Source organism: Melitaea cinxia, chromosome 6 (assembly GCF_905220565.1).
Source record: "Melitaea cinxia chromosome 6, ilMelCinx1.1, whole genome shotgun sequence".
In the NCBI taxonomy this organism is placed as follows: domain Eukaryota; kingdom Metazoa; phylum Arthropoda; class Insecta; order Lepidoptera; family Nymphalidae; genus Melitaea; species Melitaea cinxia.
This window is the reverse complement of record NC_059399.1, coordinates 8,957,896-8,979,942: the sequence shown is the minus strand read 5'-3', so window position 1 is coordinate 8,979,942 and position 22,047 is coordinate 8,957,896. Positions and strand designations below refer to the sequence as shown.

At 32.7% G+C, this 22,047-nt stretch overlaps 2 protein-coding genes and 1 long non-coding RNA gene across 4 annotated transcripts in view; 2 read left to right on the top strand and 1 right to left on the bottom strand.

Moving 5' to 3' along the window:
* The window catches only part of LOC123654321 (nuclear migration protein nudC), a 42,746-nt gene that overhangs the window by 6,097 nt on the left and 14,602 nt on the right, over positions 1-22,047 (top strand). The window contains exon 4 of the mRNA XM_045590233.1: positions 1,566-1,720. Coding sequence (XP_045446189.1) covers positions 1,566-1,720 — 155 coding nt within the window. The remainder of the gene's footprint in view (positions 1-1,565; positions 1,721-22,047) is intronic.
* Positions 9,581-20,619, bottom strand: LOC123654322. 2 transcript variants are annotated; one of them, XM_045590235.1, is made up of 4 exons: positions 20,393-20,619; positions 11,001-11,126; positions 9,888-10,278; positions 9,581-9,627 (listed from the first exon to the last, which is right to left on the bottom strand). In XM_045590235.1, the coding sequence occupies exons 1-4, from the start codon at positions 20,408-20,410 to the stop codon at positions 9,587-9,589; spliced, it is 576 nt and encodes a 191-aa protein (XP_045446191.1). In that variant the 5' UTR covers positions 20,411-20,619; the 3' UTR covers positions 9,581-9,586. The 2 variants fall into 2 exon arrangements, with proteins under 2 accessions (XP_045446191.1, XP_045446190.1); XM_045590234.1 differs by lacking the exon at positions 20,393-20,619 and having other exon boundaries at positions 11,001-11,204.
* Positions 12,509-14,145, top strand: LOC123654323. Its single transcript, XR_006743225.1, has 2 exons — positions 12,509-12,697; positions 13,693-14,145. It is a non-coding gene; the product is annotated as an uncharacterized LOC123654323 (long non-coding RNA).

Genomic DNA, 22,047 nt, shown 5'->3' with positions numbered 1-22,047 from the left:
GTAATTTTACAGGTTGTAACTTATCTGGGATCACAAAAGTCCGGCCATCTAAATCCGTGATTCTAGTTACACAAATAATATTTGTTTTCGTATCTTCACTGGCTTTGACTATGAATTCGAATTTTAATTTTTCCATCTTTTCTGGTAACAAGCTGTAGAAATGTTGTTTTATAATGTTTTATTTTATTTTATTTTTGTATATTACGAACAGTAAAACAAATAATTGTGTTGCTCTGAAAAGAGAAGTTTTTTATTTTACCATATAAACTAATTTACAAAATATTATTTATTATTAAATTATTTACAAACTAACCTGAAAAGAGAAACAACATTTAAAGCTATTGCTTTACCAGTTCTTTATAATAACTATTATTTAAATATTTACAGTTACAATATAATTCTCACAATCGTTTTAATATGAAAAAACAGCTCCATAGCAACCAATTCGCAGATCAAATATCCATCAAAGAACAATTACAAAATAAACTAATAACTTAAATGAAGTGTCACGCACTTTGTTTACATATATATAAACTACCCTAGCTACTAATTGACTACATTCCATTTTTGACTTAAAAAACTTAATACAATAATAATGTTAATATTCAGCACAGTATTTGTATACAGCATTTATATACTGAAAAAGCTTATGCCAATAATACCTATGTAAGATATTATAAAATATAAAGAGAATAAAAAAAAAAACTGCCATAAAATTTACAACAAAACAGCTAAATGGAAAGTAAGAGAATACTAAATTATTGTTTATTTTACTAACAGAAAATGTCCACATTTGTGTTTAAAATGATTTACAAATAGACCAATATAGATACAATTAATAGGATAAAACCAGAATATAAGACCTGGTGAAAAATATTAGAGAGTCACCCTGGCTTTGAACGGGTGCAAAAACTATTAATGTTCCTCTACTATATTATGCATGTATTATACATATAAACCTTCCTCTAGAATTACTCTATTTACTAAAGAAAACGGCATTAAAATCCATTGTGTAGTTTTAAAAATCTAAGCATACAGATAACGGGATGTGACTTTGTTTTATACCATGTCATTAGTGATATATTAAAGCAACTACACATAATGTAATATATGCTTTTATTTTTTTTTCATTGTTAATTCACAGTATGTTTTTCATATATGTTTATTATAAAATATTCTGGCTGTGTGGCTACGGCATTATAGAATATAGCCACCCCCCTCTCTTCCCATGGGTGTCGTAAGAGGCGACTAAGGGATACCACAGTTCCATTACCACCTTGGAACTTCAAAAGCTGACCGATGGCAGGATAACCATCTAACTGCTGGCTTTGAAATACACAGGCCGAAGACGGGCAGCAGCGTCTTAGGTACGACAAAGCCACCCCTCGGTCACCTACCAGCATGCCCAGCATGGTGATCAGGCAACACACATGAGTTCGCGCCATTTTGGCGCGAACTTGTGGAGGACTTTGTCCAGCAGTGGACTGCAATAGGCTGAAATGATGATGATGATGATAAAATATTTTAGTTAAATATATAGTTCTAATAAAATTATTTCATTGTAGAAAATGATAGTGGTGGTGCCGGAGGCAGTGACGTAGAAATGGAGGATCCAGTTGAGGAGGAAGATCCTAAAGAAAAAGGTAAACTCAAACCCAACTCGGGCAATGGATGTGACCTGGAACATTATAGGTGGACACAGACTCTGGAAGAAGTTGAGGTAAGAACTTAATAGTAGATACCTAGTTCTGCAGCTTTCATTTGTACAAAGTTATTTCTATTGTTACCCTTATAGGGCTGAATTTGTGCATTATAAACACTATTTGATTCACTTATTTTAAAGCCTAAAATATTAAAGTTTTATTTATACTCTTCATTGTACAGCAAATAGGATTTATATAGTAACTAAAAGAACATATGCATAAGAGGTAGCTTTATCGCTAAAGCAGTAAATTTTTCCAGACGAATTTAGGTGGAGGATAGCTATTAAAGTATATTAATAATAATACTCTTTATTGTACACCATTAAAAGAAACAACAGAGAAAAAAAACATAAAACGAAAGATGTACAAAGGCGGTCTTATCGCTGAAAGAGCGATCTCTTCCAGACAACCTTTGGGTATAGGACACGAAATAGAAACTGCAGTTAGGAAGTAAACAAACGATTGGTGTGCAATTAGAATACTCGAACAAAGTACTAATAGACAATATATAATATTAATAATAAACATACATAACACTTACATATATAAAATACACATATTATATATATATATTAATAGTTGATGCAGTTTTAAAATTATATTTTAAAAAGTTATCTCTGTTGATTGTGTTGAATTTGTCTCTCAAGTTAGATGGACAAGATCTATTTCATTCATACCTATTATTGATTGATTGATTTAGTAAATGAAAACAATGTTGTTTACAAATTCAATGTGTTAATTTGCTTTAAAAATAATATAGTTGCTAAGTAGAAAATTACATAAGAAGTTCACCACAAAAAACTAATGATGAAACTTGAACATTTCTATGTAGAGCTCCATAAATATTGTCATTATAATATTTTTTTAACCATTCAGGGACAATTTTAAGTATTATGCCTGTAACGCAAAAAATAACTGTGATAGAAAACTTTTTCAATGAAAAGGTTGAAACTGTAGGTAACTAGATCAAAATTGGAATTGCACCCAAACTTCTAAGTGATTTCTTTCGTGCTCAATCATGAAGGCGAACAGTGAGATAAATAAACTATAAATTTTTTGAAATGCATGTCTGTTATTTCGTTGGGCACATTTACACAATGAAAGGTGGGTATCGGACTAACTTGTTCGTTTTTAGTCTGGGGTTTTAAAATGGGCCTGTGCTTGCTAATCGCAATATTTATTTAATATTTATCTCACATTCAACAAATAATAAAGACGTAGCAATGAATTATAAGAAATCTAGATCAGCCAAGCCATAGTGGTATAAATTTGTTGACTAAGTTTTTCTCCTTGATACAAGATAAAACACTCCAAAAGCAAAACTGTTACAGTCAAAAATCATTTTAAATTTGTCTGAGTAAGGAATTAAATGCCGGTAGTACAATATATACTTTTTTTTTTTTTTTTTACGTGGGGTAAAATCCATCATGGATACCCTCCAGCACGGGGGCGCCAGAGGGTTATGTCAGACTCCTACTGACTAAAAACCACCACGTGTGAGCAGTCGTCCGCCTGGGTGGGGCGAGATGGGGTCGCGTTAGCATTCGCCATCTCACCCCGGCGGTAGACCCGGATAAAGCCTCCGGGCCCCGGCACAATGGTTGGGTGGCCTCGCTCACAACAAGGCCACCCCTTAGAAGTGTGGGGCCGTGTCGCCCGGCCGGCCGAAGTCCCCCGACTATCGACCGGCGACCCCACTATTACGAGGGGGGGGAGGAGGTGGGCAAACCGTCTCCTCCTTGCCCCCGTACGTCTGCGCCGGAGTGGGTCAGTGGAGACGTCATTCTCCCTGGCCCGCTCCGCCGCCTGCCACAATCTCTCACTGTCGAGCATGGCTTTTACGACGCTCGGCAGTGAGAGATCCCGTCCGAGTACAATATATACCTAGTCCAGCCATAATTGTGTTCTGTTACAAATGAAAATGCATTTTTTTAAATGTAGTAATGTAATATTATTAAAATTTAAACCTACATATTTATTAACGTCTCAGCAAAAAATAAAAAGGTATTCTATTCGAAATGGCAACCTTTAGCTTTTATACAGGCCTTTAATCTGTTTGGCCACGAATCTATGGATTTACGCATTGTTTCCAAGGGAAATTTCGTCACTGCTTGCTCCAAAGATTTTTTAAGAGACTTAATGTCGCCGTGTCGTTTAGAGATGGCCATGTCCTCTAAAACTGACCATAATTTGAAGTCTAAAGTGTTGAGTTCTGGGCTAGATGAGGCCCAGTCTTCAACTCTTATAAAGTCCGGAACGTTGGTTTCAAGCCAGGCTTGGGTAGTTCGTGCCTTGTGACCAGGTGCAGAGTACTGCTGGAAAGTCTACGGTATATTTTTAAAAAGTGTATTGCTGAGAGGTTTCAAAACATGATCCAGGACTATCTTGATACACTTTGGCTGAAGTTTTCACTCCTTTTTCACAAAAATGTAGTTTTGTGACTCCTTGGCACGCCCCACCAAACCATTACTGACGCAGGATGATGACCACTTTGTACCTTTCCGACAACTTGAGCAACTTCTTTAGAACTGTGAGCGTACACTTTATCATTTTGCTTATTGTAGTGTTCTTCAATCGTGAAAATTTTTTCATCGGTAAAGAGGATATTTCTGTGCCTTTCACCTGCATATCGCGACAGAAGGCATTTTGATCGATCCACCCTCTTTAATTGTAAAGATTGATTTAGGGCATGTCCTGTATATCGGCGATAAGCACCGAGCTTCAGGTCTTGTTTTATAATACGCGACAGAGTCCCAGCGGGAATCTTCATTTCTCGCGATAAGATTTTTTGCTTTTTAATGGGGTTTCGACGAATTCTGGCTTTAACAGCATTAACAGCCTTTGTTATTCTAACACACGGCCGCCCTGATCTTTTCTGGTCTTCGACAGACGAAGTGTTGCTGTATCTGTTGATAGTACGATATACGAACATACGGCTGATACCAAGCTTTTGAAGTGTCTGGAATATGATCGACGGCTCCATACACACTTTGTGCAAAGCGATCACTGCAATCCTATTTTCATTAACACCTCATTCCATATTGTAATTTGATAATGAACACAAAAAATATGTGAAATTGCGCAAAATCGAAATAAGTTTTTATATAATATACGTGTTCCAATTTCAAAATAATTAAAAAGTTGAAAAAAAGAAAAGTTTTTATGTAACAGTATTTATGGCCAGACTGGTTATAGGTGAGCAATCACCAAAATATTTTGTTTTGCATTATTTTTTTTTTATGTCACTAGGTCGGCAAACAAGCGTACGGCTCACCTGATGGTAAGCGATTACCGTAGCTTATAGACGCCTGCAACACCAGAAGCATCGCAAGCGCGTTGCCGACCCAATCTCCAAGCCCCCCAGGAGCTCTGGTCACCTTACTCACCAACAGGAACACAATACTGCTTGAAAACAGTATTATTTTGCTGTAATCTTCTGTAAGGTCGAGGTACTTACTACCCCAGTCGGGCTGCTCCATATTTTGAGCAGGAAATTCCTGCTGTGCCCTACTTCAGTTAAATTATCGAATATGAATTATATTGAATTGCTTCAATTTTATTAGATGGTTTCTCGTTGGCAATATGTACACTCCTTAAGTGTGTAACTGTGTAAGCGTCACTGATCCATTCGAAGCGTTGGGCATTAAACTCTAAAGTACATAGCGCGGTAGATTGAAGGACTGACAAATGCCTGACCTAGTTATTCTTATTAATTTTTGGAAAAAAAAAGAATTTAGCTGATGTTTTTATTATATCAGTATGTATAGTGATTGACAATTCAGTTATTTTGTAGTTTTTCTTTTAATTAACTATAAAAAAAATTGTTTGTGCACAACATTTTGTGTTAAAAATAGAAAAATAATCTCTTAAAATAATCTTTTAATATACAGCATGAAAATACTCGAAATACGCCTCGAACTGAAATTGTACTTCGGACTCAAAAATGTAGTACGAAAAGTAAATCTTTTACGCGGGTTTTTAAATCTGAACGATATTTCAAAACTCCCTTGGTTGTGTGAATGTGAAGAAAGCAATAAATGATTTTGTTTTCCGTGTCTGTTGTTTGGAGCTAGCACCTTCAGTGGTGGCGAATCTGCATGGACGGAATGGATTATGTATACAAATAAAATAAATATAAGCTCTAGTTTTTCGTTTATGTTTTTGTGAACCGCCAACGAAAATTGTCAGAATCGCCACTGCCCTATAGTAATATACGAAACCTAACTCTCACTCTTTCTATCTTTACTAACTTATATCTCCCTCTCAACTTCCGTTCGCCTCGCTCGATCATACTTTTTATAACGCTGTCATCACGCATTCACAGAGCTCTTCCCCAAGTCAAAAATGCTTGCTTGCTTGCTTCAGTCTATCGCAGTCTACGGCTGGAAATAGGCCAATGTCAAACATGCGCGTATTGAAATTGATGTAAGCTTAATAAGCCTTATAATTAGATATAAGCCTTTGTTGTGGTTTAAATAAATACTAGACAAATCAGTTTAAATGCGACCGCCTAGGTCACAACGTGGTTAACCGTCGCCAGGGTTCGCCAAACCGATTCATAACGGTAACCGTTTGAAACGGTTACCGTATGAATCGGATACCGATTGAAAAGGTTACCGTTTTATTTCGGTTCCAAAACCGTAATAAAACGGTTACCGATTAAACTGTAATACCGAAATATAACGTTATGTATTTCGGTTTTAAATGATTCGGAGAAGTAACAGAGGGTGACAAAATCTGTGAGCCATCGTTTAAAATGAAGAATCTGTAATGTTCCTTTGCTTTTATTGATAATGCTTGGTTTTTCATAAGACTGGCTTCTTTAACTATGAAAGTAATTAAGTTTTTTGTTTTGAATTATTCGTTATATGCAATATAAACATTAACGCGAAAAAGAGATGAAAACTTGCTCGCGCCACGCTCGGGGCCTGTCGTCTATCACAAATAAATAAGTTTTAAGTAAAATCACGCAACACACGGGAGCGAATGAGATAGAGATATGGTGTACGTTCGGACCGCAATCCGAGCTAGCGCAGCGCAGCTACAAGAACGGGAATTGCCCGCTTAAACTTACGACGCGAACGTTATGCCTACTACCGGTTTATTTCGATACTGTATTACCGATATGATTCGGTTACCGAATGATTCTCTTACCGTTATTTTGATTCGATAAGTACCGTTTTATAAAGGTAAATAACCCATACCGGAATATCCCTGACCGTCGCAATTACACGCAAGTTCCGGCAGAAATCCGACAGACTAAATAAGTAAGCTGTATAAATAAAAATTTATGTTGCTAAGCGCATAACTCGAGAATGGCTCGACCAATTCGGCTAATTTATTTTTTTGTATGTTCCTTAAGGCCCACGGAAGGTTGTTATAATAATAAAAAAAAAAAAATTAATGTTTACTATTAACTTTTGACAGAACGAATCCTGTCCGGGCAGCTTTATAATAAAAAGAATGTTTTATTTATTTAAATTTGTTGATGCAATCTACTTGAAAACCAAGTAGATTGCATTAACAAATTTGGAAATTCTTTTGTTTTAGAAAGTCGAAACGTAATTGGCAGACTTGCTAAACGTTTCATTCGTTAAGTTCCATTAAACTATAAATAATAATTTCATAAAATAACATTATTTTGATATTTAACTAATTTTAAGTTACACGAAATAAATTTCTATAAATTGGAAATGTGTTTTATTAAAGTAATTATGTTAATTTAGACCACAAATGAGGTACTTAAGCTAGCATTGTCTGTACCAGTTGGTCGATTAACGAAGCTATCATCAGGTCTCGAAACAATGAATGACAGAATTAATTGAATGTAATATTTGTCATGTTTAATTTACGTACTTTTTTTTCGAAAAGGTAAATATTTTGTTCACCTCTTCATGGCTTTCTCTTCCGCCAAGATGAAAAACTCCTGGGCACGTGGAAAAACACGTTAAGACTCAAGACCAAAATTTTACTAGGCTAAAATTGAAGACAAAAAAAATCTTGTTTTAGGTATTATTGATATGGAACGCAAGTCTGTTATTACAATCGTGTATCAACGCTAAAGTCAAATGGCTACAATGAATAACTTGTGCGACAATCTTTTCGGCGTGCATCCAAAAAATTGCAACAAACAATTCTGATCAACTTCCATCAGTTTTTTATACTACAAATATACCTGACAAACTTTGTACCGCCATATGGTTTATAATTTTGTAGTAAAAATATCGCGCCATTAATTGAAATAAAATATGGCTAATATTTTTAAGCGAGACAAAATTACATATCAGTGCACAATTTCATTAAAATTGGTCCAGTAGTTTCGGAGCTTTACCCGTACAAACGTGAAGACAGAAAAGGGCTACAAATGTTATTGTTATTTTTTAGTAAATTTAAAATTACTTAGTACAGCTCGGTATAGATAATCTGTTAGCATTTTTTTTTGACTTATCTAGATTAAAATATGAAACAAAAATTGCCTTTCCAACTGATTATATCTATTTTATATTTTAAATAAAAAATATATAATTTTTCATAAATTTAATTATCACAGTTTTCCATTATTACACCACAAATATTTCATTATTTTTTAAATTATACTATAAATTACAGATTTAAATTGCATTACAAAAAGATAATATTTTTGAAATCAGTTATTTTTTTTTTCAAAGTTTCAGATATAAATATAGATATGGATATTACAGGCTAAAGGTATTTATATACCACTGCTGAGCATAGGCCTCTTTCCTCATGTAGTAGAAGGATCAGAGCTTAATCCACGACGCTGCTCCAATGCGGGTTGGTGGATATATTCCCTACTATGGAGTAAAGATCGCCATTAGGTGTAAATGATTACAACCGGGACCGACAGCGTAACGTGCTCTCTGAGACAGGTTAGACCCACAAGGACTAACAACCAGACCGAGCGGGAACGAACCCACGATCGTCGGTATTGTAGGCGCCGCCGACTCTGCCCACGCACCATTACGCCAGAGTGGTCGTCAAAAAAATTATATACACAATTTAAATTTAATCTTTCGCTTTTCCAAAGTACAGTACATACTGGAATATTGAATAGCACATATTTTTTAGTAATATAAAGTAAGTATCAACATCGTAATTAGTTGCAATTATTAATTATAAGTGATATTTCCGTACTTTCTATGAACTACATTATGAATAGATACTAAGTTTTCGATTTATAGAAAACTTTAAAGCGAATAATGAAAATAAACATAAATAAAAAACATTATTTCTAAAGAAAGAAAAAATCTTTAAAATGTTTAATGAAATTTACAATTTTTTTCTATCGATTAGAAATACAAATGTGAATTCGAAAAAATTAACATTTTTTTTTAAGTTGACCTCTAACAATAAATATAGAATAACTAAAATTAATCATACATTGACTAATTATTATTTCTAACTATGTAAAAATAGTCATTATTGCACTAAAAAGTTTGACAGATCTGGATATCTGCAATACGAATTAAATTAACATAAAAAACAAATCCTTGAAAATAAAGGCCAAATTGCCTTTTATTTTCTAATTTAGTAACCTTAAAAGTAGCTATAATAAATACAATTAACTAAGAAACGACACTGCTTTTTTATATTGTTAAATGGAATGTAAGAACTTTTCTAAGCATTAATAAAGGGTTCATTCGGATTTTTTAGATTAACCTACACTGAATCATCCATAATTTAACCTTTGGATCAAAATATTTGTTTTTGAAACTTATGTTAATCTTTAGATAAATATATCTTGCTATATATCTATGATATATAACATATAATATAAAAATGTTTAATTATGTTAATGTGCTTATTTAAAATAGTTATATGGTTTCAATGTTGACGCTGTTTCTTTTCTTTTTTTCTTCTTCTTAGGAGTACTTGTACATACCAGTCTCGCGACGCATCCGCACTGAAATGAATAGGTTTTTTGTAAATATTTTTTGTTGTTAAAAAGATTTTGTAAACTTGATGCAAATATTTAACAAAATATTAGTCTACAAAGGCACCAATACATTTATTATTTGCAACGTGCTATTTGACTGAGTATTCAGATGTAAAAAATAGAACATCTACTGCGATGATTTTACTTAAATTAGTAAAACTACCTTACCAACATTATTGTAAATGTTCAAATTAAAATTTAAATAATTTTTAAGTTTTTATACATACTTTCAACAAAACAAATTGCTGCTAGAATACAGGCGGAGAAAAGAATTGTCATTGATATAACGAGGACGGTTATCTGATGAGAATGATCGCAGCAACACGACTTCGGTTCTTTACTAGGGCGATGCTTCGTGAATCCATTTACAACTGTGAAATGGGTTGAGCTAGCGACAGACGTTGCGTCAGGGCCGGGTAGTGATCCTCTTTTTACGTCCGACCAAAATTTGTCCGTAGTCTCAGACGATTCCTCGGGTATTGAGATAACGGCCTTAGATTGACTTCCCAACTTGATCGATTGCGGTTGAATTTGGTAACATTCTTCTTGCACTGTATTTCTACCACTCATCCGCGCTAAATTCGCAGCGCTCAATAACAATGACCCTGAAGACACGCTCTGAAAACGAGAATTTTATTCCATTACTAGTTATTCTTCTTGATTCCAAAGAGTTAATACGAGATAAGGATTTCCGGGTGATATACCCGAATTGTATGAACACTTCATTAATTTAATGCGTGACATTTTTTTTACTTGGGTATTTTCATTACGTAATACATCAAATTCTAAAGGTCCAAATTTGTTTATATTGTTATATTAGACATCCGGATCTTTGTTCTTAAATTATCTACATCCTATAAGGAATTCGTGTAATATTTCAAGCGTGATAGGTTGCTGTTTCGTAATGTTGTACATATCGACATAGAAATTTACTAGATACAATTACAATCGAGAGAAAATTTACACGTTTTGAAAATATTTGTATTATGAATATTTGTTCTGTTAAATTGTTTTTAAAATAAATTATATATCTGTTTTAACTACTTGTAAATATAATAATTTATTGAAATCTATAGCCTTGTAATTTGAGTAGCCTTAATGCATCACACAGGAGTGTCGTTATTTGTATATAATATTTAAATTATAAAAAAAACAAAGTTGCGACGAGTAAAACTTACTTAAAATTGTTTCTGATTACGAGGATTTCATAACCTTTTCCTTTATTAGTAAAGTTGAAAGTGATTACATTAGGTATAACTGTTCATAAGTAGAAATAGTTTTTTTTTTAATAGATTTATTACGTAGATGATATTTGAGATCATGCATGACCAGTTTCTTACGTGTGTACTGTGGTTACTTGATGAGCCTTGGCTGGAGGCGGAGCCGCCGCGAGAACTCGAGTCATTAATGCTTCCATTATTAGTAGCAAGCGATGGCCGCGGTATATGCCATTCTTGTCTTGAGATCTGAAATAGAAAAAAAGACAGGGATTTTAGAAAATTAGCGAAACTTGTAATTCGTTTTGACATTTTTTATTGCTTAAGTGTGAACAAATACGAATGAAATGAGAGCAATGACACTACAATCCGCGCTATGGACAGTGTTGATTGATTTGTGTACGAAAGAAAGATTGGCTGGTTTTATACAGAGAAAAAAAAAAAATATTTTTATACGTTTATTACACATCTGTACTAAGATAAAACTTAACTTAAACATTTTTTATTATAAAAAAAAATCGCATCTGTTTATCCTATTTAAAAATTACAAAGTAAAAAAAAAAAGTTAAAAAATGGCACGGATTATTCGGTTAAATGAAAGTAGGTTGAAGAGATTAAACGAACACGTTGATCGTCATAAGTTTAAAAAAAATTAAAGTTATGTTAGATAACATGCCAATTTGCCTTGGGCACATTGCTTTTGCACAGATTAAATACCGTATCGAAGACACCGGTCGGTAGTAGGTAACCTATGTTAACATGTTATGTTTACACATTTTCATCGGCTTTTATTTTAGGTCAAATTTTGTTCCGAGTCTGATTGATTTTGTCAGATACGGTGTTGTGTTCAAGGTTCGCGTTCTCTTTATTTGCAGTCTTGTTTCGACCTCCGGCGCAATAAATCTCAGATTTGCTTTCAGTCGCATGGCCTATTCTGTTACTATGATAAGATGATGGATAGACGTTTATGGTATTGTCGAGGATTCTTTTATATTACATTATTTATTAGCATTAGGGTTTAGTTAAGTATGTATAGTAAAGTAAATAAATATAATTCATTTGAAAAGTTTTTAATAAAGGTAAAGGAACTCTTGATTTAAATGGTTAATGTTATTTTCTCAGCTAAATGTGCCTAAATTACTGCAGGCACAAATTGCAAAATGTTTTCTTAATACTACAGACCGGTTCTATTTCTGGTTAACTGTGGTTGTACCTACTACAGACATAAAAACCGTTGCTAAAAATACATTATCACTTAAGATCTTTATGATATCTCATTTGAATAAATTATTGTTTTTCATTTTTAATATCATCACTATCTTTGCCGTCATTACTTATAAATTCAATCATTTTTTGTCGTTAGATTTTCTTATTACTAGGCTTTTTGTTTTATTAAATCTTTATTTTAATTCAGTATGGTGATACACCGGACGATAACCACGTGCTGCATAGATGATGTGCGCAAATATCACTAACTTTTAATTACTTCAAACACGTACTCTGTACACAGGAGTTCCGATTCGAATAAACCGCACTTTATCTTATGATGAATTCATGTGAACTAACACGTGATTTACTGTATGTATTTTAATTTGTATGATATTGTACATGTACCGCATAGTTATAGTCATCTTTGCATAAACCGGATATTCGTCACGTTGTGTAATGACTAGTGTGAAGTTGTATGAAATTAACGAAATGCAATAAAATATGTCACTGAACTGTTAGCATTAACGGTGATGATCTAGTTACTATAGTTTAATGGCAGGTGCATAGTTGTGTAACGTATTTGGTTCCAACTCACCAGTTATGCAATAGCGGTTATCTTGACGAGTCTAATTGAATGTAACCCAATGCGTGTCAATAACGGTGCATTGTGATTAGAGCTAAGTCACAAGCTTGTTTCATAACTATTTTGGATTAACTGTCTGTATCGCAAACCTAACGCAACGTACTCAGCTAAGAAATATAAATTATATAATCCATCGCATAATTGTGTTGATAAAGCCGTAGCTAATTAATCGAGCGCTTTTGTAACGCTTTTATTTATTAAATTGTTTCTGCTTTCTTTGTTTTTATACTTTAGCTGTTAAAAGTTGTCAATAATCAAGCGTGACTACGGCTTAGCTTAGGGGAAAATTGAAGTGTGCTCGACTCTTAAACAATGCCATACTTACCATGATAATCAGTTAACGACCATCTAGATTGTTCCCCTTTAGAAGAGAAAGTGTGCTGTTTCATGTCTCTTCTTGGAACACTTTCGGCAATGCAAATGTTACAATGAATAATGGATTTTAGTTGTATCATTTTAATACATTTCGCTTTATGAATATCTTTCACTCCCCAGATTTTGACATTTCTTTTCGATACATAATCACTCGTTAGCTATATTACTACCGAAATTACTAAACTTAGCAAACGATCCAGTGGTCAAAACAAGCGCACAAAATTTGCATGCCAAATAAAAAAATTGATATATATTTGCCACGGTAAAAATATAGGCAAAATATTTTGAATATCCGATTATCATATTTTATATGCAATTGCATGAGGACACCGTAACACAACTCATTGTTCACGCTGGTCACAAACACTATCATGATGCTTATTATCGTCCTTGAACTCAATTGCCCATATTTATGAAACTGACAGGAATAGTGTCAATGCAAATCGCTTTGGAAGCTGCCTGACTACTGAGCGACAATGAAGGTCTGCCTAATGCGTGTTTTTTTTTTTGTTTTACTATTTCGTGTTTTTTTCATTTTATATTTATTCATTTATTCAGTTATTAATAGTGATATCTTGTTGCCTCCAGCTCGAGGTCCTTCTGAATTGTGTTCTTGACCGAATATCTGAATGAAGACCATAACGTATAATTTTATGACTTCGGATCTACGTAGTGAATAATAATATGCAATGAAGTTACAAAGCGGCACAAAGCTTTTCTGCATCACATATCATGAAATGACCTTTCTTTTATAAGATGTACGTTGTTTAACACTAATATGGAGCGGGATAACGATAATATAAACAGAAAAAAGTGGCCATGAGATGGGCTATTTATCCGGTTATATCTATGAGCTTTATTATGACATCATTTTTCGGAATATCGTGATCAATTTATTTCCTATTATTGTGTAATTTTATAATTATAAAGAGCGATATGCGGACGTTTTGATTTATATAATTACATACGTCCAACATTTCGGTGCAATATGTTAACAAAATAATTTTTTGTCTTTGAAATTAATATATGCAAATTACCTTGGTGGGTTGTTTTTGTAAAATGTACCTAACAAAACACTTCCTGGATACGGTGTTAAGTAGTTGATAAATATCATCTCGTCCTCTATCGAGATGTGTCAATCGAGATTAAGGTCACTGTTTTTTTTATATTTTTCAATAAGTGAATGTTTTAGTATTCGTTATAACTTTTTCGACTTTCTAAGTAGGTACGAAAAAAATATACATTTCGGTAAAGCCTCAGCAATATCACTAAATTACCTACTAAATAGTTTTTATTGTTTGACTGCCTTTTTTTCACCAGTCGTGGATAACGCTATTTGATGGATGACGATAAAAAATCTTTGACAGCGAGAGGTAGAATAGGGCTTGTTTCTTCTCAATTAATAAACTGCAAGTTTGAGATTCATATATGCGAATAGCCTTATCACATAAATATAGTAAAATTTAATGGTAAAAAATAATAGTGAATAAAAAACCTTACTGTCGGATACTGTCATCCGTTAAATAGTCCACAACTGGTGAAACAGACCCAGATATGTTTTGATAGCTTACACAGTAAATAATTAAATTTTTATATTTTTTCGTTTGTTTAACCTGTACATGTATAAAAATTATTCTCTTTTTATCCACTAATAAATTTGTGCACTAGTAGAAATAACGTCATCATATTTCGACGTCATAGACATTTAGGTTCGATGTACCTATTAAAAATGTAGGTTCGGTCGTTCTCTTCATACGTATCTACGAAATGGCAAATTGCAAAAAGGCGGTAATGCCTTATATTGTCATTCTTCTATATCAATTCTAGATCGGCCCGAAACTGAAATATATTGACTATGAATAACAATATTGAATAATCTCATTACCAGACTTTGGACCGAGACCGAACTGTGATCGAAATCGTGTGAATCGATCCTCACTGTGCTACTTCAAACCACATTCTACGCTATCACAATAAGTTTTGATACAGATAGAGGTCGCCATAATCAATGTGTTTAGCGATTATGACAAAGTAAAAAATTAATAATATAATATATTTAAACTTATATGTTTTGGGATAAATATTCTTATTACGGAGTGCGAATGTGAGACAGGCTCATAATTTAATGTAAATAACATTCATTATATGTACATAAACTTGAATTACTTAGTTTTACACATTATTAAAACTGAAATTAATGTTGCCGAAACTTTTAATTTAAAAATTTCATCAAAATCAGTACACCCAGTAAAAAGTTATGAGGTAAAAAAAGAAATAACTTTTGAGCGTTTTTGAACCGCAAGTGGTTCCCGTGATCTATCTTATTTTATATTTCCTAAATTTATAGTTCATCACGTTGTCTACGTAAGTAATTCCCGATATTCCGTCCAGGTACTGGAAATAAAAAATACACTGAATAAAAAATTAATAAATTTTATGTTAATTAATTTGATTAAAACCCAATTTCGTTAGTATCATCGGTATATTTACAAATAAATGGCGTTCTATATTTTTTGATACTTTTCGAGTATGGAAAATTTCTGTAATGTAATAATATATTTAGCACACATAAAACAGGAATTAGGTCAAATAAATAAATTCGTTAATTGAAATATTTGTTGCTAATTTTTCGAAACTTTCTGTAAATATTACTGATATTTTAATTTATAAAAACCGAAGGTTTAACTTTTTTTGAAAAAAAAAAATGTTGGAGGTAGAAAACAAAAACTGGTACTTTTAAGATACTAAACAAAAAAAGCTGTACTTTAAGCGTGGTAAACAAAATCTTGTTCCATTATTTTTTTTGCTAAGCAATTAAATTTTATCACCATCGTTAAGCCTTTTAATAGATTAATAATATGTACATCATATACACATAAAAATTGTAACAAATAAAATTTAAATGTTAATTACATAATACCACAATCGAGTACCGAGCTATTTTAAAGTGTCACTCTCTAAATATATGCAATAGGGCTATTGGTACATGTATTTGAAATATTTTCGAACAATTATTGTCCGTGAGTTCTATGACGACGTACAAAAATTTACATACATTTCATCATAAGCGTTTTCGTTAAGTGTTAGTCTCTCTGTACCTCGTCTTTTGTACCCATTTTTATTTTTTATTTTTAAAATTAATAATCAGGACTGTCGTAAAAGTATCTTAAATATTTTCAATAACACCATCTATTGATGAGATGACTTGTTATTTTGTGTTCAAAGAAGCTTATTTACGATTAATATCGAATGAATTTCAGATTTTACAAAATTAAGTAGAAAACCTCGGGTTACTACTAACGGCGATTGCAGAAATTAAACAAAACATAATTTCCTTTCGTTTTCATTGACATTTTGATTTTATTACACACTTCAAAATTATACTTTAATGGAAGATGTAATTATGTCGCAAAAGTAACGAAATATTTAAAAGCGTAATAATCTGGGGGCACGGTAGTGCCCCCGCCAAGACGAGCCAAAAAAAAAAAAAGAAAAAAAAAACGAAAAGCACTACCTATCTTTTCTCGAAGTGCTTCGTCGTTTTTTTGAACCCTCATAACTTGGGTTTGGATTATACCAGATAAACAAAATTCTGGGGATATGATGTCAATAGCGGATTTATTAAACATATAAAGTTTCAATTGCATAGCTCTTATACTTTAGATTTTATTGATATCTAAAAAACCCCGATTTCGTCACTCACTGATGATCATCAAAATTCATAGAGTACTTCCTGAAGTCCCAGAAAGCTGAAATTTGGTATGTAAGCTAGTATTAGTACACAAACAACAAAAAAATTCTAAAACTCGGAACTTTTACCCCCCAACCCCTTAAACTAGGAGATGGAAATTTGTATGAGACTTCCGCAAATTTTGATGCTAGAGGTCTGAAAATTGATATAGGGACTCCTTGTTATTAATAATAATAATAAAATACATAAAAAATAAAAATCGGTTATTAGTTTATGTCGAAAATTTACATTTTGTAATTTTGGTATTTAAGTTTTGGCGGAGGTCACCGTTTGCATATCAGTTCAACATAAAATCAAAAACAGCGTGCTTAAACCGAATATTGTGAAGATTGGATGATATTTATGGTATAAAATGTGTCGGTGGTAAAATGCAGCTATAATATTGTCATAAGCAACTTACAAAAAGAAGTGAAATCCCACCAAAAACATTTTCATGTAAAATGTTGCCAAGACGAGATCATATGGCTCGCACTGTCAAAAAGTTATCAGATCTCATGTAGAGCCAAGCTTCTAACCCTACACGCCCTAACTCTACAAACCCTAACTTTACAAACTCTACACCTTAGTCAAAATATGTGGCTTGGCCGTTTCGTTACTACCGGCTGTCGATGTTGTAGATGACGACTTTTCTGTCTCATTTATATATATATATATATATATATATATATATATATATATTCTCTTTTTATTTTTATTTGTATTATATGTATATCAATTATTCTTCTTCGTTTTATTTTTTCTTTAATAGAACTATTGTATAACAGAAAAGTAATAAACAGTGAATAAATTTTTCACCTTACGCCCACGTGACGGTAGCGAAACGGCCAAGCCACATATTTTGACTAAGGTGTAGAGTTTGTAAAGTTAGGGTTTGTAGAGTTAGGGCGTGTAGGGTTAGAAGCTTGGCTCTACATGAGATCTGATAACTTTTTGACAGTGCGAGCCATATGATCTCGTCTTGGCAACATTTTACATGAAAATGTTTTTGGTGGGATAAATATCTTACTAAACGGTCCTGATTAGGATTTACTCTTGTATCAATGTGTCTTTGCTAAGAGCGAGGTCGAACTAGCGACCACTAGCAGTCATTGTAGTTATCACTACGTTGATAGAAAATAAAATATGACGCTATCACAAAAAAAAAAAAAAAAAAAAACGAAGATAATAGGAGACTGAATGAACAATTTCCTATTACCTATATACTGCACATAAGTTACTACAACTTTTAGATTCAAAATTGCAAATAGCAATACCTATGCCATAAATATAGTGAAATTCGATGGTGAAAAATAATAATACGTCATAAGTTTTTCTCCATTGGATACCATCATCTGTCAAATGGCGTTAACGGTAAACAGGGAAACAGCCCTAACACATAATAAAATTATTTTATTCATTTTATTAATAGGAGAATTTTTATAAAATTAAGTTTGATTTCATGTTGGTAATGTATACTCGTATATAAAATGTGTTTATAGTGCTATTTGGTTTAAATCATTTTAGTTTAATAGACAAATCTGATATCAAATGACTTAAAAAAATCGTTACGACACAGTCTTATTGTATAAATAAGTAGATATACAAAATTACTGAACTTCAATAATATTATTTTGTTTTATTTGTTATAATAAGTAAACAGCAACAAGAATACCGGAGTTCATTGTCATAAAAGTAAATATTAAAATAGAATAAAAACTTATAGCTTAGTATGCTTGGAAGAGACGTTGGAGGTTCAAAATTCCTAATAAAGCTTTTCAATAGGTACCTACTACGTGACATACGAGTATAAGACAGCAAACATTGCAAATCTAAATATCGACCCTGAACTAGCAGGTAAACTATATTAAATCCAATGCTATTGACACTGATAGATCATGAATTTTAATATGACAATGAAATATTTCGAAACAAAAAGATAACGGCTTGTTCGAGCTAAAAATACATATTATCATTAATTGGAAGATGATGGGTAGACAATTACGGGTACTATTTTGACCTTTTTTTTTTGTTGAACCAGGCGATGCGAAGTGCACCGTCCTGTGATCTGGTTTGATGTTCGTTAAGTCCGGGTGTTGTAAAATGTGAAGGCCGTTCGTCGAAACCAACATTGTTTAGTCCCTGTGCCATTTCATTTGGAGCTAACTACGACTATTTAGCCAGTTCCGCAGCCTTGCAGTTAATTTAAAAATATCGAGTAAGGTTTTCAATATAATTCACGTAAAAGTGACTGATTTTGATGATACCTGTTACAAAAGATTTAAAAAAAAATAACTATAAAAAATTGTTATGATTATATGAGTTTATTATACAAAACCTTGTCATGCGTCTATATTCATAAAATTCTACGAACCTTCCACCTAAGAGGTAAGATCTATACAAGGATCGAGCGATGTATTAATATATTCTTAAAATAATTTATATTAACTCATTTGCATGAAGATATTTTGCTGTGTCTTCAACAACAAATTCCCGTCCCTGTCAGCGTCTGATGCAAACGTATGCGGATCTAATCAAATACGGTCGATGATCAAATCAAATTTTTGGAGTTTTAATCCGGATCTACAGGTTATAATGGTATCTATAACCTTTACTTTTAACTATATGTTAATTATTATTTATGTTTATAGGATCACTCACAATTTGTTATGTAGCGGAATATATTAGTTTAAATATCGGAATCCTGATTGTCTTTGTATTTTTTTTTTTATATTTAACGAATATTTTGTTTAATTTAATAAATATACAAAAAAAAAATTCTTTTCCGTGTAGGTATTTATTGATAAATATTATTTCTTATACGGGTCAAGATTAATCATATTACAAAGACAATAGGTGTGAATTTGTTAATTTTCTAATAGCTAACGAATCACAATTTTTTTCTGGTTTCGGAATATATTCTCCGTTATTTATAATTAAGCTTAATGTTCCTTCCGATCAACTTTATTAGTTGTATAATGAGATATTATATCAATATGTAGATAAAACGAAACTAGTCATACTTAAAAAAAACCTTCTTTGACCTTGACTTTTGAACTAAACATAGGCAACTCCGATCAGCTGATCGATTACCATAACTAATATATCTTATTTCTATCTACATATACAAATATCGATATGGTACACAGTAATCAGATATTAATAGAGTAATATAAGATAACATTTACAAAAACATGATGGTTTGTATTAGACTGTATCCTCGGTCCACTGGCGGTCAAACTAGCCGGCAGCGGCGAAACGATTGTAGATCCGATGTTATTTATATGCGTGGGTAAAATAACTATAATCTAGATGAATTAAAAATGACTCATACATGATTTATTTCATTGATCAATTTAAAAGTACACGCTTGATATTATCATCGTTACCTCATTTTTGTGATACATACAAAAATAATCGTATTACACACAAACACTAAGAAAATAAACTTACGTTACAAAAGCATTATTTTTTCATTATGCGTTTTTGATTTGACTCTAAATCTTTTATGTTGTATTTAGGTTATCGCGTTTTTTATTCTGTTTTCAGTATATAACTTACCGAACTTTTTACGTCCATGGTTGCAGTGTCGTCACCTTAACGAATGTTTTGGTAAATTGCACTTATTACGTCACTGAACACTGCATTCACTCTGTTCACATGTCTACCGGATTTGTCTTCGTCTTCAGCGAATATTATCCATGCCTCTCTCGCCCTCTCCGTGTGGCCGGCAACGTTAAACGCGCCTGTTCCAAGCGGCAAAGCGACTAGAGTCGTACTGAGAGTGTTGCAACGATCTCCAAGGCTTATATATGAGATTGTACGCTGCCTGCCGGTCCTGAGATGTTTTTAATTAATAAATAATCTCTTTACTATAACTGAAAATCAATTAATATTAAAAATAATGCTAAATTTTAAAGTTGTCTCGACTAAGTTTTATATTTCTTAATACAAGTTAATGACAAATGCTATTATTTCTTTGTCAATTTTTAATCGAATGGTAACACAAGTCGAAGACATTAATGACGACGTTTTATGAAATCGCTTCTTTGTCATAATTTCTACCAAAAATGTTTCATAATAAAGATCACGTAATATTTGCATTTTAAATTGTTGAGGCAAACGTCGAACACTCTCAACGTCGTCAACTCTCGTTGTTCGAGACCATCGGAGTCACAGGTCTACAGGAAAACAAGATGTTTTTTAAATAAATACAGTAGTTGAACGTTATACCGCTAGACTATGGGCCGAGTCACCCTTTACTGAGCCGTCGGTTGTGCAAGAACGAACAAGGACATATTCTTTAATGTATTGAATCATACGGAATTTGGGAGGAGGGAACACTTACGATTCAAAACGTTACGTCGATTAAAAGGATGTACGTGACCCGTACAAGTTCAATGTTTTAAATTATCAGTAACTTTGAAGTGGCTGATAAATTATACACAGAATAGATGAAATGCGCGTGACACCTGTTGACGTTGATAGTGCCTGTTGTAGCCTTTAAATGCTTTACCCTCGATATTCATAATTTAAATATAATAATACTAAGATTAGTCCATTTATATAACTTAGCTCTTGCTATATATAATTTTAATATACCTAGATTTTGAGTAAAAACTTTGCGAGTAAATACTTATTTCACTTATAATACCGTGTGTATTCCGTGGTATGTTACTATGGTAAGCAACTTTATGCTTGTGTTATATGTAACAGACGTAGCTAGATATATTTTTTCCGATAAATACATAATTGTGAACAATACATATCATCAATACATATAATAAAAATGTAACGGATCGCTGTCTGTACATGGAAGATCAATCATCAAAGCAGATAGCACCCAAAACAATGATTGTTAGAATTTTTGTCTGTTTGTCAATGCGTTTGTGCACGCTAATCTCAGAAACAGCTTGTCCGATTTAGCTGTGTTTTCGCTTATATATTGTAGTAAGCTTCATTTAAAATTTAGTGTTTGTTTTATGTCACAAATAAAAAAGTTATGCCAATTCAATTAATCACGTTTAACGCTTAAATACCCAAACGACGGTGTTTATAATCCAAAATAAACCAAAAGATCATTCCAAAAAATGCTGCCCAAAGTCACTATTCCACGTGGGCGTAGTCGTGGGCACAACTAGTATATAAATAAATACATATGTATTCCACACAGGTTAGAGGTGGGAATCGATCCCACAACCCCCGGAGCAGAAAGC